The following is an 18,804-nucleotide window of genomic DNA, read 5'->3' as shown; positions in this document are numbered from 1 at the left end:
GGGGGGGGGGCAAATGGCTGACTTTCGTTGCTGCAGCAGGCTCTGTGCAATACAGATGGATCGCCATTTGGTGCAGACTGTGGCCGGGATCACGATTCCCCTGCTGATTCAGCGTTCCAATTTTGGTGAACCGTGTTTTGCCAAAAAATCGGCCGCTTGGATTTTTCCCTCTTCCAGGGAAATTGCCCAAAAAGAGGCACATCTGACCACCAGCTTAGCTGTTCGCAGCTTCTGCAGCCTGGCGTTTGTGAGGAAACGTGGAAAAAGTTCTCTCCCAGCAGTTTTAACTAGCCATTTTTTTTCCCCGGAATGCATAAAGACTGATCTGTAGAGTCAGTCACAGCCAATAATAGGCCCTGCACCTTGTTCACAGGAAATAGCATGGGAATGAAAAGGCATCTGAGTGGCCCTCGCCCTTCCTACCCTCTCCGGTTTCTCCCTGCACTCCCCTCCAAGAGCTCTGCTGACCCAAAACCACAAATGCTAGTGTGTGCCTGTGCATGTTTCTGAGCGTCTAACACATGTGCAGGAAATGCTGCAGCACTTTCACCCTCAGCTAAGGCCACCCGCTTTATCTCAACAGAGGTGGGACGTTGTGTAAAATGTAAATTAAAAAAAACCCCAGAATGCAACGATCTGCAAATTTCATAAATTCACCTTTTATTCGCAACAGATTACAGGAAACCCATCTAATGTTGAAACTTTTAGGAAGAAAATCAGGTAGCTCTGAATTTGATGGAAGCAGCAAAAAGTTGAAACAGGGACAAGAAAAAAGGAGGTGTAAAAATACATTTTGTGAATCAGAAACTGCAGCTGGAGGAGCCGCTTAATTGGTGACAAGTCGGTAAGACATATGTTAGGCTTTCTGTTGCCGTTAAGTGTTGCTGATTTTACATTAGGCTGTTATCAGACATTTTTTTTCCCCTACCAAAGCAGCTTGTTGTTGTGACTAATTGCATTTGTCCTATATGTTACCATAATAACAGCTTTATCTTAATTAAATCATCAACAGTTGGGCTGTACCCCCCTCTTTTCTGACTGAATATTGGTGTCTGTGTGTTTCTTTGAGACGGCCGGAATAGCAACCCTTCCTGACTGTTTGTTTCTTGATGCCAAAAGGTTGGAATTGTGAAAAAAATCCCAGCTGTGATTTATTTTTTTAATATAGAATTAAACAATGAAAGAGGATCCTCGGAGAGCGGTAATTCCATCATTTCTGTCAGGGCCTGTATTTAACTAAGGCAGCGTTCTGTCACACCAGGATCTTGTTCAGAGTTGTTTCATAAGCATGAAAAATTATTTAAAAACAACATTCCTCGTTTGGCCAGTCGTCAGCCAAGCCTGGACAAAGACTTTTTGACTGATGAGGTATTTACTATTACACAGAACATCACTATAAAGTTGACCGAACTATCCCTTTAATGTTCTGCACATTCACCATCTTCCTGCTGCTACCCTCGTGTCACTGTACGCTGCACTTTTTTATTTATTTATTTATTTTTTTTATACAGCTTTATTTCTGTTCATTTTTATATACATGACAAACAGTTATTTTTGGTACAATATTCAAAACAACTGTGGGTGACAAAAACAAACACAATAGCAAGACTTCAAAATAACCTGGCAACTGTTCAACACAACTGGTCATGCCTATTAAAATGTCGATAAATCAGTCATTATTATTTTCTCCCCTGCCTCCTCCCCCACCCATCCGTCTCAAACCCCCCCACCCCCTACGTCTCTCACTTACAGGATAGTACATGTCCAATTAGCATGATTACACAACCATAGTACTGCCCGCTTATGTTTGAGCTAATCCAAAAGAGTCATTCCGAATCCCGGCCCGTCATATCCATAGATGATAACATTTCCATGAAGGGGCCCCATATTGCCCCAAATGCTGCTTGCTTTCCTCTCACATTATAAAGTATCTTTTCCGGTTTACAGTAAGACACCAACTCATCAATCCATTGTCTTATTGATGGCGATTTTTCAGATTTCCAATTTTTTAAAATACATTTTTTGGCTGCTGTGCTTGCAAGAAGAATAAAGTATTTTTTATAATAATTTATTCTAATAGTTGTTAAATCTCCTAAAATCCACACCTTGGGTTCTTGTACAATCTGATATTTCACAATTTTTGATGTGATATCTATCATGTGTTTCAAAAAGTTTCCTATTATTGGGCAGTGCCATAGCATATGCAGAAGGTCCCCATCAGTCACCTTGCATCTCTGACATTTGGAAGAAATTTTTTTGTCCATTTTATTCAATCTATACGGAGTGTAATATGTCCTATGGAATATATTAAATTGAGTTTGCCTATGTTTTGTAGAAATTAACATGGTTTGTGACTGTTCTAATAATCGACTCCAATCCTCTTCCTCATATACACATCCAATTTCCATTTCCCATTTTTGCTTTTTAGCCGCTTGATGTATTTGTAGCGTTCCATTAAGTATGCAGTATATAGAGGACGTCAATCCTTTTGCTGAACTGTCTAGCTTGTGACATAAATATGATTCAAGGCAGGTTTCAACTGGGATTGCTGGAAACGTCTCACTAGACTTCTCTTTAATCCAATCTCTGATTTGTAAGAATTTAAAAAAATTGTTTTTAGGAAGATCAAACTTCTTACTCAATTGTTGGAAGTTAGCTAGCGTATCATCAATATACAGATCAGCTACTACTTGAATTTTCCTATTTCTCCAACCCCGCAATGTTGAATCAGCAATATGGTTTGAAAGATTAGGGTTGCCCCACAAGGGTGTTCTTCTAAGGAAATTAATATTTACATCTAAAAGTGAGTGAGACTTCTGCCAGGCAGTAAATGTGTTCAGAATTATTGTGTTGTCAGTCAGTGAAGCCAGGCTTTTTCTATCGCCTATAAATGGAATATCCTTTAGGGGCACATGCTTCATCTCATGTTGTTCTATTGAGATCCATCTGGCTTCGCTTTTTTCTGCATGTAACCAGATCCAAATAGGTCTGTACTGCGAGGCGATGTAATAATTACTAAAATTTGGAAGATTCAATCCACCCCTTGAGTACTGAGCCTGTAGAGAGGTTATCTTAACCCTCGGGTTCTTCTTTTGCCATATGAAGAAATTCATAATTTTGTTAAGCTCTCTGAAAACCTTTTTGGGAATAGTTATTGGAAGGCATTGAAACAGATATAAATATTTAGGTAAAGTATTCATTTTAATAGTATTGATTCTGCCTATAAGCGATAGAGGCAGATCCATCAATCTTTGGAAGTTAAGTTTAGTTTTTTCCATTAACTTTGTATAATTTTGTTTAAACATGTAATCCTCCGATTTACCCACTTGGACACCCAGGTATTTAAAGCCGTTATTGCACCATTTTAATGGGTTAGTAAGAGTTTTAATATTATCATCCTCTATGTTTAATGGCAGAATCTCACTTTTAGTGTAATTTAATTTGTATCCTGAGGCTGCACTGTATGCTTTAAGGCATTCTAACAGAGGGGGGATTGACCTGTATGGATTGGTTATATATAACAAAAGGTCATCTGCGTATAATGAGAGTTTATGATCGTTTGCCCCAAATTTGATTCCAGTTACAGAAGTGTTGGATCGGATAGCAACAGCTAGAGGTTCAATTGCAAGCGCAAAGAGCAGTGGGGAGCTGGGACAGCCCTGCCTACAACCTCTTGACAAGGAAAATGTAGCAGATAGAACATTATTGGTTAGTATATTGGCTTTTGGATTATTAAATAGTGTTTTAATATATTGAATAAATTTCTTTCCAAAGCCCATAGCTTCTAATGTTTGAAGTAGAAAATTTGGTTCAATCCTATCAAATGCTTTGTTGGCGTCCATAGAGATTATTAACATTGGAATTTGTTTTTTTTGAGCTGTGTTCATTATATGGATCAGACGTCGTACATTATCTGCTCCATGTCTATTTTTAACGAATCCAGTTTGATCAGCATGTATCAATTTTGGTATTACATACTCAAGTCTAAGAGCAATTAATTTAGATAGTATCTTATAGTCAGCATTTAGGAGGCTGAGGGGTCTATACGAGTCACATTTCTTTTTATCCTTGTCTGGTTTTGGAAGTAGAATAATTGTTGCAGTTTCCAATGATTCTGGTAGTTTTGTATTTTCCAAAGCTTCTTTAATCATGTTTGTGAGAGGAGTCAGCAATTGTCTTGAAAAGGTTTTATAATATTCGACAGGAAATCCGTCTGGCCCAGGAGTCTTATTGTTTTGTAAAGAATTCAAAGCTCGAAATACTTCTGCTTCTGATATATCTGCCTCAAGTGATTCTTTGTCCTGTTCTTGTAGCATGGGAAGTGTTATTCCTCCAATATATCTTTCTGCCTCATTATTTGTTTTATCTTGCTCGGATCTATATAGTTTTTCATAAAACTGTTTAAATTCTGCATTAATCATAGTTGGACTGTCAAGAACCCTATCATCATCAGTTTCTATTGTTTGTATAAACCTTTCTGCGTTTTCCTTCCTAATTTGCCATGCCAAGAGTTTGCTTGTTTTATTTCCAAATTCATAATAGTGATATCTAGTTCTGGCCATGATTGCTTCTTCTTTTTTGGTACATAGATTATCATATTCCATTTTTGTTTTAATTAATGTATTAAGGTGTTCCTCCTTTTTTGTATCAATATACTCTTGCTCTAATTTTTTAATATCACTTTCCAATTTAATCAGCGTCTCTCTATTTTTTTTAACCTTATGAGCGCTATATGACAGAATATGTCCTCTCATAAAGGCTTTGAGGGCCTCCCATATATTGGCATGCGTTGAAGTATTATTATTGGCTTCTAAAAATATTTCAATGTTATTGGTCATATATGCAACAAATTCAGGATCCTTTAACATGAAATTTTTAAATCTCCACCTATAATCTGTTGCCTGCCGACTGTCGATCATCCAGGTAAGTTTAATAGGGTTATGGTCCGAGAATGTAGCTGCAAGATAGGAGCATATTGTCACTTTGGGAATCATCTCTTGAGACATTAGGAACATATCAATTCTAGAGTGTGTATTATGTGTTGCTGAAAAATAGGAAAAGTCTTTCTGCTGTGCATGCTGGCTGCGCCATACATCAGTAATACCTAATTCCATCATACCCTGCTTTAATGTTGCTGCAGCCTTTGACAATGAAGTTGTTTTAGGAGATGATCGGTCCAGAATTGGGTCCAGTACCAAGTTAAAGTCTCCCCCTATAATGCACTGGGTTTTAATTGTGGCCAGTTTCATGATCAAATTATTAAAAAATAGTGGGTCGTCATAATTTGGACCATATACATTTATCAGTGTGATTTTTTCTCTATTTATTTCACAATCCACCAGTAGGAATCTGCCATTTTTATCCTTCTCAAGTGAGTTTAATTTAAAGTTCAAGTGCTTTCTTATAAGTAGCGCAACACCTCTTGCTTTTGATGAATAAGATGAATAAAAAACATCCCCCACCCAATCTGTACGCAGTTTTAAATGTTCCATGTCTGTAAGATGACTTTCTTGAATAAATGCAATATCTGTTTTTTGCCTCTTTAAATATGTCAGCATTTTCTTCCTTTTAATTGGCGAATTAATACCCCTAATATTCCATGAAATACATGTTAAATGATCCATTGGTTAAGCTCTTTGCTTAGATGTCTGGCCAGAATGGCGGCTCCGGTTTCCCATCTGGGACGTACTTGATTATGTACCATATTTACATTGGTAGTTAATTTGGACTTTTGTGTAAGTAAGCCTTTGGTTTTCATTGAGAGATCGTACATTCCCCAAAATATACACACAAACCTCCCCCCTCCCCCCAGAACTCTGTCCCATAAAGAACCCATACCAGAGTAAGGATGGGTAGAACATTCTCCTGAACGACCTTTACATCTCTGGTGGCTCCAGCAACTTAGTTAAATTCACTACTCATGACATTCTACATGTCTCCAAAATTTACCACTAACATATTATGGCTTATCCAAGAATAGGTTGACTCACAAGGAACTGAAGGGTCATCCATGCAACAACAACAAAAACAACAAAATCCTTAATATCCTTAATATCTTGAAAAACGTGAGTCACCATCCTTTTCATTAATGTCCAATTATAATAAGAGTCACAGTCATTTCAACCACTGGAAATTTACTCACTTGGCAGTTCTGTCAGAAATTTTTGAGCTTCGGCAGGAGTAGAGAAAAACTTAGTAGATCCCATGTGCTTTATGCGAAGTTGAGCTGGGTAAATCAGCGCATATTCCATCTCTTTTTCTCGCAGAGCCCGTTTCACGTCTCGGAATGCATCTCTCCTACGTTGCAGCTCAGCGCTGTAATCCGGGTAGAACGCAATTTTCTTATTCTGGAACATCATCTCATCCTTGCTTCTGGCCAGTCGGAGAATTTTTTCTTTATCTCTGTAGTTCAGGAGCTTAGCGATAATGGGGCGAGGTCTGTCGGATCTCTTACCGATGCGGTGTGCTCTCTCCAGGATGATAGGCGAAGAGAAGTTTTCGGCCCCAAGGATCTGAGGTATAGTCTTCTCCAGAAATCCTACCGCGTCTTGGCCTTCAGCTTGCTCCGGTATGTTTAAGACTCTGATGTTCGATCTCCTACTGCGATTTTCCAGTTCGTCCATCTTGTCTTTGAGGCCTGTTACCAGCTTTTCCATTTTTCCAACGCGATCTCGCGCCTCTTTAATGTCGTCCTCATTTGCGCCCACCCGTGATTCAATCTCTTCGACCTGCTCTGCCAATGTAGATAAAGATGTCTCTATTTTCGTTAGGGTTGCTTGTATATCGGTTGTTTTCTTGTCAATGTGTGTTGTGAGCTCGTCCTTAGTTTCCTGGATAGCCTGCAGTAGCGTGGAAAGCGTTGTCTCTTTTTCTCCGTCCGCCATGTTTTTTGTGGTTGTAGCTAGTCGGGAGGTCTGAGCCGTGGTTTTCTTTCGTTTTTCTTGTCGAAAATTATAGCTTGCCATATGAAAAAAAAAAAATATATATATATCTCCAGTGTTCTTGACACTTATATATAAACAGAAGTCATGAGAGAATTTCAGGATAAAGTAGCTACTGGAGTTCACCACCGAGAGCTCACGGAAACACGTCTGCTCCGCTCCTCTGCATCCGCGATCTCGCACTTTTTTATTTTAATGGTTAATTTTTACACTGGCTAAATCAAGACATGTAATCTTTTATTTGTATTTAGCATTGATTTAAACTTACTGTGACCCAAATCATTATTACCGATTCTTTTCTTGTTGTTTTCTCAACTATTTTTCATTCAGGATACATTCCTCTGTGTTGTGCTTGTATAATAAAGAGAAATGACAAATGAAAAATCTTGAAATGTTGACATTTTTTTTCCCACCCATGCCGGGACTCGAATCCGGTGTTTTCACACAGAAGTGAACGTGTTGCCTGTTTACACTACAGGGGTTGAGTTGTTTGTTTATTTATATTTGTTTGGCAGTATGGATGGGCAGACTGGGGAGAAAAAACAAAGTATCTGGTGATACCACACAGTTAGTGGTGTTGTGTATGTGAATAATAATAAATAGTGTCATTTATCTTCTTATTTTAGTCTTATAAATTGATTTTTTTAGCAGAAAATCTCCACTGTCGGACACGGCAGGTTTCGCTGCAGCTATTCTTACGTCTGATAAGATCTCGTCATGTTTAGCATTATTAGTGGCCTTCTATTAGTGACTTTCTATGAAAGTGTAATGTGAACGCTGAATAACTGCTGACATTTTCAGAAGAATAAACATTTACCTCCGCCAAGGAGTTACGTTTTTGCTGGCATCTGTCTGTCTTTGCACAAGGTTACTCAAAAAGTTATGAAGAGATTTTAATTAAATTTCCAGGAAACATCAAACGTGCCACGAGGTCCAAGTGATAAAATCTTGGTGGCGATCCAGTCAAAGGTCAACCTCACAGCTGACCTTGTCCTCTAACCGTGTAACGGTGAAATGTAGGAATGTCAAACTGCACAGCTGGACACCTCATGGCTCAAAGAGGATATCTGTCCATTTCGAGGTCCATGGGGTCAAAGGTCAAGGTCACAGGTATCCCTTTTGTTAAAAACTTGTCTTTGCTCCTACATGTGACCCTTTTGTTCTCGGTTGTATCCGTTGGTTTGCTTGTCTGTCTGTTAGCAAAGATCAGGTCAAAACTAATAAACAGATTTGGAGGAAATTTTCAGGAAATGTTGGAGTTGTCACACAAACCAAGGGATTCAATTTCGGTGCTGATCCAGATGACGGCCTGGATTGCGTTTTTTTTTAATCACGCCGTGTCCTTGGCGGAGGTTTGCGCTCTCTGGGTGCTTCTAGTTGAATTGCAATCCTGCTGAAATGTCCAGCTGAGTTGCTGCCTAATAAACATGAATAAAACATAATCAAAATGAACTTGTTAGAAATAAATGGATATGTGTAATTGTTCTCAACACCTTTGATGCCTTATTAAAAACAGAAAACTTTGAACAGATTTAGGTTGATGACCAGGGGAAGATTGTTGATGTCAAGTTGAAAACTTCCGACCACAGTGGGTGAAAGGAGAAACTTCTGTCTGCAACCTTTAGAGAGTTTTGTGTATATTAAAATATGTTTTTGGTATATTATCCTCTCCTCATGACTAATTGTCATAAAACGTTTAGTGATTACTGAAGCTTTGTGCTTCTTTTTTCAGCTGGATGAAGCTTTGGAGACAAAGAACACCGACATCACCAAACAGCTCAGTCTTCCACCTGTCAAGCTGCACTGCTCGGGTGAGATTTCTGCTCCTTTTTTCTAATGCTGGTGTTCAAAGCGCTTCGTGTACAATTAACTCTTTGTTTGTGCTGCTGCCCCAGTGTTTGCAGAGTATGCCATCAGACGATCGTCACAAGCCACACGACAACCAGCAGGAGGCAGTCAGAGTCAGCGATTAAACCGAACCAACCCGTCTTTCAGCTGGATGTCGTCTGCTTCCTGTTACCACGAAGAGAAGTAGATGTGCTCCATCATCTGTGTTTCACTTTCCAGCAGTAATATGACCAATGCACTGCTGTCAGCCCTCTGTTCGGTGTGACACCAGGTTTTCTGTACACACAATGCACACAATTAACGCACTGTTTGGACTGTTGCTGAGTCTTAATTTTTTTATATCCTTTTATATTTGTAGATTTTATTGTGGAAGAGTGGTTTACTATGAAAGGTTTCATGATTATTTTTGTGGGCTCCACAAAAAAACAACAAACAAAGAAATAAAACACTGACTGAAATTAATTTACAGGGATTGAAACAGAGAAGAAGGATCCGATGAAATGGGATTTATGGCTCTTTAAAAGGATTTGTATCTTTCAGATCCGTTACTTTCAAAGAGCTGTTGAAAAAACTGGCTCTTTTGGACGATGAGTCACATGGTGCTGTCAGTGGTGTAGTACAACATAAGTCGACGTATGTCTGTACGTCATTATGCACAGCCGTGCGTAGTGGCGTATGTACCACGTGACTGGTCAAGCTCGCAATCCCCCCTCCCCTCCTGACCACATGTTCACAAATTATCACGACTGCTGCGCTCCTTTTTGTTGCCTGTTCTTCGTCTCAGTGGGACAGTAAAGAAGGATTGTGTGTGTGCATTTGAGAAGAAAAACACAAGGAGGGGTGAAAAAAAATGAACGGCTTTTTAGTGCCTGTGACTCGGCTCCCTTCGTTTCTGTTAAAGAGTTCAAAAGATTTGGATCGTTCGAACATCACACCTCTAATTTACAAATGCTTTATTGAAAGCATGCAATAAACTGATGTAGTCTTCCAAAGCTAGTTTATTACAGACTGAGCTGAAAGATTAAAGTCAGTATTGGATGCCTGTGATCTTCTGGCCATCAGGCTGCATTAAATACGGGTCTGATTCCGTGATGAACATCACTTCATGGGCTCAGGAACACTTCCACAAATCCTTGTCTGTCAACATAAATCACCTTGCCATCCACAAATGCAGGTTAAAGCTCTATCGTGCAGAGAAGAAGCCATATAGGAACACCATCCAGAAATGTCACCATCTCCTCTGGGTCAAAGTTCATTTAAAAATGTACTGGGGCAAAAAGAAAAACTGCTCTGTGATCAGACAAATTGAAATTTTAAATTCTTTTTGCAAACCACAAACACCACAGGGACTAAAGAAGGGAGGAACCATCCACCCTGTTATCAGCGTACAACTCAATAACCTGCCTCTCTGATGGTATGGGGGTGCATTAGTGCATCTGGTATGGGCAGCTTACACATCTGGAAAGGCACCATCATTGCAAAAATGCAGATATACATGCAGATTTTAGAACAACGACGCTCCCATCCAGACAATATCTTTTTCAGGGAAGGTCTTGCATATTTCAGCAGGACAATGTTAAACCACAGACTGCATCAGTTACAACAGCATGACTTTGTAGTAGAGGAGTCCGGGTGCTGAACTGACCTGCCTGTAGTCCAGACATCACCAAATGAAAACATTTGACACATCATGAAAATAAAAATATTTTAAAGAAGACCTAGGGCTGTTCAACAGCAAGAATCCTCTATCAGACCAGTATGGGACAATGTTCCCCTCTAAATCCTCCAGCAGCTGCTCTCCTCAGGTCCTACATGTTGACAGACTGATGTTAAAAGAAGATGGGATGCTTCACAGGGGGAAACATGTCCACGCCCCAGCTTTGTTGAGATGTGCTGGTGCAATCAAATTAAAAATAAACTTGTTTTTTCCTAAAAATGGTGCAATTGTTCAAATGTTCCATTGTGAATATAAAGATCCAAAAACCACTGCATTCTGTTTCTGTTTACCAACTTTGTCAGAATTGGGGTTGTATGTTTTTCCAGATTTAGCTGGTGTGCTAGAATTGTCTTTTTTGACTGAAATCCTCAATTTCACATCCTCTGCAGTCCCTGGCCTGCCTGTTTTAGAGGGAGCTGAATCTTTATTTCACATGTCTAACATCATCTCTTAAAAATATCTCCAAGTCACCAGGGATCACACTGTAATCTCAGCAGCTCACCACTTCAGAGGAGGCAGACTAACGACCCCTGGAGACGGGAGCAAGAGCCACAGCCACAGAGTGAAGGAGAGGGGATGGAAAAGAGGACAGCACTGCTGCTGCTGAGTGGAGCAACACAAGGAATGCCTGATGAGTGTATGCTCAGGCCAAGGCCAGTGAGGGCACTGCTCCTTTTGTGCTGTCTGGATGGAGGGGGTGGAACTGAGTGCAGCGACAGAGGAGGACTTCGGGATGCAAGACGAGCAAGAAGGATGAAGAGCAACTGAAGGACAGAGAGAGAAGTGGGAGATAAGGATGGACAGATTTATATGTTCAGAAGAGGTATAGAAATGTCAAAGAAAGGGCTTGAAGAAGAAACCTTGACAAGCTCAAAAATATTACCTTTAGTGCTTAACAGTCCTGCCGGAGACAAAGCTGGGCAGCATAGCTATAAAAGGGACAGACAATTTCTGAATGCTGAGTGCCAGATAGAAGATTAAACTTAAAAGCTGTATGGATCTGCAATTGCAGAACCTTTTGAAAGCAGCAAAAATTGCAATCACTAGTTTTCTGTAGCAAATCATGACATTTCGCGAAAACGTATTCAAAGGAATCAGAAGTGGACCCTTCAGTTGTAAGATATTAGTTTGAACATTTACAGACACGCCACCGACATTTAATCAGGTTTCAAACAAATGTGACAAAGACAGCACCTTGAACTGACCAGCAGAACGGCCTCCCAGTTCAAACTCTTTGTTAAGTTTCTAAATTAATTCCTGAATCGGCAGAAGTTTGTCTGAGGAGAAAAGAGTGAGCAACGCCAACAAAAAAAAAAAAAAATATATATATATATATATATATATATATATATATATATATATATATATAAGCTTTTAGGTAACAATTGGATTGTGAACCTCAGGGTCTCGTCTCCTGCTTTTCACAGATGATGTGGTTCTGTTGGTGTCTTCAGGCCATGACCTTCAGCGTGCGCTGGGGCGACTCGCAGCTGAGTGTGAAGCAGCTGGGATGAGAGTCAGCTCCTCCTAATTCTGAGGTCATGGTTCCCAACCGGGAAAAGGTGGAATGCTCCTTCCAGTTTGGGGGTAGGTCTTTGCCTCAAGCAGAGCAGTTCGAGTTGCTGGAAGTCTTGTTCACAAGTGAGGGCTGCAAGAAGCGGGATTGATGGGCTGGGGCCTCTGTTTTATTCTTGTGAAGAAGTACAGTTGTTTATCCAAAACTCACCCTCACCTATGGTCATGAGGATTATGACTGAAGGAACGTGATACAAGAAGCTAACATAACCTTCCACCGTAGGGTGGTGTGGTTCAGCCTTAGATAACAGATGAGGAGCTTTGTCATCAGGGGGGAAAAGTTCGGAGTAGAGCCACTTCAAAAGGAATCAGCTGAGGTGGTTTGAACATCTGTTCAGGACGCCTCCTGGCTGCCTCCATCTGGGAGGAGACCCGGGGGCAGAGCCAGAACGTACTGCAGGAGCTGAAGAGTGTCGCTAGGAAGAAGGAGGTCTGGGTTTCCTTCGTGGACATGTTGCTTCCATGACCTGACCATGGAAAAGAGGCAGAAAATGGATGGATGGATGGATGGATGGATGGATGGATGGATGGATGGATGGATGGATGGATGGATGGATGGATGGATGGATGGATGGATGGATGGATGGATGGATGGATGGATGGATGGATGGATGGATCCTGGGGCTCTGTTTCTGCTGTGAATCTGTAGTTATAAAAACTGTTGCCGTAATTTATAACCAGTAATTTAACTTTTGGAATTGTTGACAGTGTTTTTACTTGTCTATATTTCTGTCCAGGATTGAAAACTAAATCTTTGCAATTGAGTATTTGCGACTTTTAATCCAGGAAAAACAATCATTATGAAAAGCTTTGCTCCAAATGAGTGAAGTCAGCAACAGAAGCAGCCGGGTGTTGTTCGTGGTCCAGCCGCTGGGGGCGCAGTGACACAAGTGTCCACCGCAGAAGAAGAAAACGAAAAGTCATGGCAGCTGACAGTTTGTAATGAGCCAACAAAAAAACAGTGAAGACTCTTGGAAGTTGAATTGACGCGATTTAAACCAGACCAGGGAGTAAAACTCAGCCGACAACATGTTGATAACTTTAAAGACTTTACAGCAGCAGACGTTCAAAGTTGACATCGATGAGGAGGAGACGGTGAGAGTTAAAAATGTTTTCAGCAAGGGGGGTGTGAGAGTTGGGTATGTTCTGGAAACGACCAGATTTGGGGGCAATGTGTGTAAATACGCAATTATAATTTAGCTAAAACTGTCATTAGGTCTATCAAGTCTTATTCTTGATGCTCGGCTCTAAACTGGTTAGAATAATTCGGGTGAAACTGCACAGAAAAGTGTTTTGTTTTGTCAGTAGTTAGCCCTAGCCCGCCTAATTATTGTTCCAGATGTAGTTAGACATATTTTACCTTTAACTTTTACTTTCGTTACGCTAACAAAGCGCTATATTTGATTGAGTTGTTGCTTTAGATTATGCTAATCCACTTTAGAAGAAATAAAAACATGTAAAAATGTTAAAAGAGATGTGTAGAATCTTAGTTTGCTTTTGGTTTTGTTGTGGTTTCTAAGTTAGAAGCCTGAGTCCAGTTTTATGGGCCTGGTAGCACTTAGTGCACACTTTGGACTTTTATTTTTATTTGCTTTAAGACTAACCAGACCTGATGGTCCGGGAAAGTTTTAGTGTCACTGAAGATGATTGATGATTTTTGTTTTGCATTACAGGTGAAAACATTAAAGGAGAGGATTGAGCAGGAGAAAGGAAAAGAGCTTTTTCCACTTGCTGGGCAGAAACTGATATATGCTGGTATGTTGTGTGACCTTCATTGTAATAACTGTCATTTAAGTCTGTCATTTTTAGAAAATTTTATCATTTTCTTCAATCTGAGGTTTTAGATTTACAGCAGAACTTAGGTATCTTAAAAAAAGTAGCTAATTTGAAAAAAAAAGTATTTAGATGGTGTTCTGAGAATCTAACCTCCTTAATGGCTACAACAGTGCTAGTGGCTCCTTAGTGTCTTATTTTAACTCATCTGCTGGAATATCTTGGTGTGATTTTTCTCTTTTTAATCTACCTTTAAATTTGAGAAACAGATCAGCTCAGTTGCCAAGACAAGCTTTTTACAGCTACGACTGCTCAGTAAAGTTAAGACCTGAACTAGATCAGTTTGAGACAATAATTCATGCCTTCATTACATCCCAGTTGGATTATTGTAATCCATTACACACTGGTCTGGGTCTGTTATCAGTCGAGCAGCTAACAGCTGTACAAAATGCTGCAGCTTGTCTTCTGACAGCAAAGACAGAGCATCACACTCATCATCCCTTCAAAGGCTCCCCGTACATTTCAGGATTCAGTTTACAATTTTTCTGCTTTGTGTTTAAAAGTCTCAGTGGCATGAAACACCACCTTATCTGTCCGAACGTCTGCGTTGTGATGCTGCAGAGCTCTGAGATGAGCAACGAGGGTCGTTTTTAAATGTTCTAAAGAAATACCTTGATTTGACATTTACTCTAGCTAGTGAATTTTAATGTATTTTCATTTCCTTTTAGACCAGAAATCAACTCCATCTGCAGCATTTTAGAGTTGACCAGTCAATCTTTCTCAGGCAGTTATCAATTCAGCTGAAGTTTATTTCCTAATATTACACGTTTCAGTTTGTTACTACACCCCTTTCATGTTGCCGTGGTGGATAAAGCTCCTAAGTTGTGGCGTCTTTCTGTTTCTCTGCAGGTAAAATCCTCAGCGATGACACGCTTCTCAAAGAATACAAAATAGACGAGAAGAACTTTGTGGTCGTCATGGTGGCAAAGGTTCGGGAACGAGAGACTAACTTTCTGTTTCTTTTTTCTATTTCACGGAAAAAAACACATTATCACTTTAAGTCTCTGAGACTTTGTGCCAAGCTTGAAAAGTTGTTTCACTGTAGTCAACTAACAGACCTGTGGAAATGATCACACAGAAGGTCACGTCTGCCTTGTCTTTGCCTTTTATCCATCACTCTGTGTCCTTAACAAAATAATCCCAATCTGTTTATGTGTAAAAATGCAACCTAAAATGGGTATAAAGTGACTGAAGTGAGAATGTTTTTGTGAACTGAAATTTGTTTTACAGCCTAAAACAGCCTCAGTTGCCTCTCAGACGCCATCGGCTGCTTCAGCTCCCAGCTCTGCAGCTCCTGCAGCACCTCCTGCTTCGTCTTCCTGCACCGACAAACCGGCAGAAGAGCCGTCCCCTGAAGACAAACCAGAGGAGAAACAGCCGTCGGCAGCTGAACCAGCAGCTGAACCATCATCCACCACTGTCGGGTAAAGCTGGGTGGATGTTTATTTGAAATTTATCGTCTGAAATGGAACATAACTCATCCAAGTTTTGTTTGTTTTTCTCTTTTGTAGAAGCTCTGAAGCTTGCATAAACACAGACTTAATCAGTGAAGCTGTTTCAACTCTTGGTAAGAGTCCATCAGTGTTCTGTTGTTGTACAGAAGATGAGAAAGCGAAACCTGGGTCTAGTTACACCACTGACCTGCGCTTGCTGTCTTGGTGTGTGTTTTTGGGTGTGTGTTCTGTCCATTTCTGCAGTGACAGGCTCGTCGTATGATGCCATGGTGAACGAGATGATGCTGATGGGCTACGAGAGGGAGCAGGTGGTGGCGGCTCTGAGAGCGAGCTATAACAACCCCGACAGAGCTATGGAATACCTGCTTTCGGTAAGAAGAGAAATGTAGTTGAACCAAACCCATATATTCCAGTTTTTTTACTGTGAGTTGTGCTCCTGATAGTCCTAAAATGAACAAACTCAAAGCAGAAATGTTCAGATCATTTACCTCTGATTTAAGAGTTTCTCTTCTATTTTAATCATTGTGAGCCATGACTCTCTCCCCACAGGGCATCCCAGGCAGAGATCAGGGTCCTGCAACAGGACCCGATGCAGCTGCACCTCCAGCCGGTGGAGCTCCAGCTGCACCTGCTGACAGTGATAGTGCTCCTGCCAACACTGGCTCTTCCCAAAGTGCTGCAGGAGGAGGTGAAAGTCCGTCCCCGTTCCCATTAAAGTAGCCTTCATTAATAAGCGCGTCTATAAGTATCCTTCCTGTTTCTTGATTTTCTGGTTCCTGCTGCTCAACACTGTCTGACTCATACTTGCAGACAATCCCCTGAGCTTCCTCCGAAATCAGCCTCAGTTCCAAGTCATGCGGCAGCTGATCCAGCAGAATCCGTCCTTGCTTCCGGCCTTGCTGCAGGAGATTGGCAGGGAAAACCCAGAGCTGCTGCAGGTGAAGTAGTAACGAACCTCAGTGCGTCTGAAATGACAAGAATATTTTAATCCTTCAATTCAGTTGCATTTCTTCTCTTGGGTTATCGCTAACTATGCCCACTCGTTTGTAAGTTTCCATTATAATCATCGATAATATCACAGTTGCATATTTTCCTGACATTGTGCAGCCCTGCAGATGACTAAAAGTTATTGTAGTGATCAGTTTAAAAATAAATAAAAGAAAGTAAAATGATAAGCCTGTGCATGAAAGTACACCTCTTGATTCAAGAGCTTGTAGAACCGCTTATAGGAGCAATAACTTTGAGCAGTAACTCACAAGGTTGTTGATGAATTTTGACCCACTTTTTGTACAATGTTGCTTCAGTTTATTGAGGGTCGCAGGCATTTGTTTATCCACAGCCCCCTGAAGGTCCCGTCAGAGCATTTCAAACAGGTTCAGGACTAGAACATTGCAATACCTTGATTTTTCTTCCCCCCCAAGCCGTTCTGTTGTAGATTTCCTTCTGTGTTTGGGATCATTGTCCTGTCACATCATGACCCAGTTTAGTCCAAGCTGTAGCTCTCAAACAGATGCCCTCACGTTTGACTCAGGAACCCTTTGGTTTACAGAGGAGATCATGGTCAACTATATGCACAAACACAGACCATCACCCCTCCACCAGGTGCTTGTACTGATGCATTATGGGTAAACATCTCCGCTCTGGTCTCCTCTGTGCAAAGGGACGTTGTTCCAGAAGTCTTGTGGTTCAGTCAGATGCAGCTTTGCGAGCCTCAGTCATGCTGCCATGTTGTTTGCAGAAAGAAGAAGCAACCCTACCGAACAGGTCCAGCTTGTTCAGGCCTTTTCTAAATGTCCTGGTATGAACTTTAACCTGCTAACTGAGGCCCGTGGAGTCTGAGGTGGAGCTCTTGGTTTTTGTCATTCTCTCTGAGCGTTGCACAATCTGACCTTGGGGTGAATTTGCTGAGACATCTGCTCGTGAGAAAACTGGAACCTGTAGTTCCACCTCTCTGTAGAAGGATGGACTCCAAACTATTTGGAACGTTGACAGGCAGGAACAGCTGCTCCTCTCAGGTCATTGCCGATGTCTTTCCACCTTGGCATTGTGTTAACACACAAACTGCACCATCATCCACCGCCTCAAACTGTCATAACTTCTGCTTTTTTAGAGGTAGACAAACTTCCTGATCATATAATCAAATGCATATGGACGCAGCACTTAGGACTTAGTTTTTCACGCACAGCCACTCTATTTTGATTTGTTTAAGAAATGACACGATGGAATTCGTTGTGTTTTTTTACTCTTGAGGTTTGATTTAAATAATTTTTAGAACCTGATGAAGACCAGCTCATTTATATATGTCCTCATACATCAAACCGTAGAATTGAAAGAACATGGACTTTCTTTTTTCCCCATGACTGTGTCTCTATACTCAGACCCTATTCAGTGCATCGGTATCTCTACAAACACGGGACTTTTTTTATCTTTTTTTTTTATCTGTTTATGTCGAAAAGGACTGCACTGAAAAAAGTAGAAGAGTTGAAACATTTCTTCACTTCTAAGAGGTCATAATGTTGAAAATTTACGCATCTACAACACTTTCTGATAGAGATACTTTTCTAAATAGTGCTATCTTTCTTATTTTTATTCACCAAAGAACTGATTTGATACTTTGTGCTGTAATTAATCTGTCTCTCCATAATCTGATTGCCATTGGCCTTTTTTGCGCTGTCGTTTGCAGCTGTTCTCGCAGCTAGACGCCGTCGTTCGCACCTTGTTTTTTGGCTTTATGACTTTCCTAACTCGGTTATTAAACCACCGTAGGAGATCAGCAGTCACCAAGAGCAGTTCATCCAGATGCTGAATGACCCCAATCCAGATCCAGTGCCGGGAGGTGGGGGAAGTGAGGCCCAAGGAGCAGGAAGGGTTGGCGGGGACGTCACCAGCGGAAGTCAAACGAGCTACATCCAGGTCACGCCACAGGAGAAAGAAGCAATAGAGAGGGTGAGGAGGAGGCTAAAAAAGGAATTTCACTTGAATTTGTGTGAAATAAATTCACATTCATTGCTATTTTCTTACCTATATGCAATAGAAAACCCAAATATTTAACTGTTTTGGGTGGTTTTTTTGCTTTAATTTCAGCTAAAAGCCCTAGGATTTCCAGAAGGACTCGTGATCCAAGCTTACTTCGCTTGCGAGAAGAACGAGAACCTGGCCGCCAACTTCCTTTTACAACAGAACTTTGACGACGAATGAAGGAACTATTTTGATTGCTTCCCCCACCACAGTTGTTCCTTTACTTTTTGATTTCTGGTGTTCATTACATCTGTTAGACAAGCCTTTCGATTTCCAGCACCTGTTTTGTTCACCACTTCCAGATTGGGCTCTCGTGATGACACCGGATGATTAGCAGTTGGTGGCTGCCGCGCACTAAGCTGTTTGTTAACAAGTTCAAATGAAGAAACAATAAAAGTTCAATTGTTTTGCATCAAAA

The 18,804-nt window shown here is 40.7% G+C and overlaps 1 protein-coding gene across 1 annotated transcript; it reads left to right on the top strand.

Moving 5' to 3' along the window:
• Positions 1-12,966: 12,966 nt before the first annotated feature.
• rad23b (RAD23 homolog B, nucleotide excision repair protein) lies at positions 12,967-18,804 on the top strand. Its single transcript, XM_017407515.3, has 10 exons — positions 12,967-13,176; positions 13,755-13,836; positions 14,764-14,843; positions 15,145-15,338; positions 15,426-15,481; positions 15,612-15,739; positions 15,918-16,056; positions 16,179-16,306; positions 18,135-18,314; positions 18,453-18,804. Exons 1-10 carry the CDS (start codon positions 13,111-13,113, stop codon positions 18,564-18,566), a joined length of 1,167 nt encoding a protein of 388 aa, XP_017263004.1. The 5' UTR covers positions 12,967-13,110; the 3' UTR covers positions 18,567-18,804.

Source organism: Kryptolebias marmoratus, linkage group LG14 (genome assembly GCF_001649575.2).
Source record: "Kryptolebias marmoratus isolate JLee-2015 linkage group LG14, ASM164957v2, whole genome shotgun sequence".
NCBI lineage: Eukaryota > Metazoa > Chordata > Actinopteri > Cyprinodontiformes > Rivulidae > Kryptolebias > Kryptolebias marmoratus.
This window is presented reverse-complemented; position numbering and strand designations above follow the sequence as displayed.

What these genes read in the sequence shown, in the direction of transcription:
- rad23b (XM_017407515.3), top strand. Translation starts at nt 13,111, where the DNA reads ATGTTGATAACTTTAAAGACTTTACAGCAGCAGACGTTCAAAGTTGAC. An exon ending in ACATCGATGAGGAGGAGACG is followed by an intron (nt 13,177 to 13,754) that starts GTGAGAGTTAAA and finishes TTTGCATTACAG; the next exon opens with GTGAAAACATTAAAGGAGAG. An exon ending in GCAGAAACTGATATATGCTG is followed by an intron (nt 13,837 to 14,763) that starts GTATGTTGTGTG and finishes GTTTCTCTGCAG; the next exon opens with GTAAAATCCTCAGCGATGAC.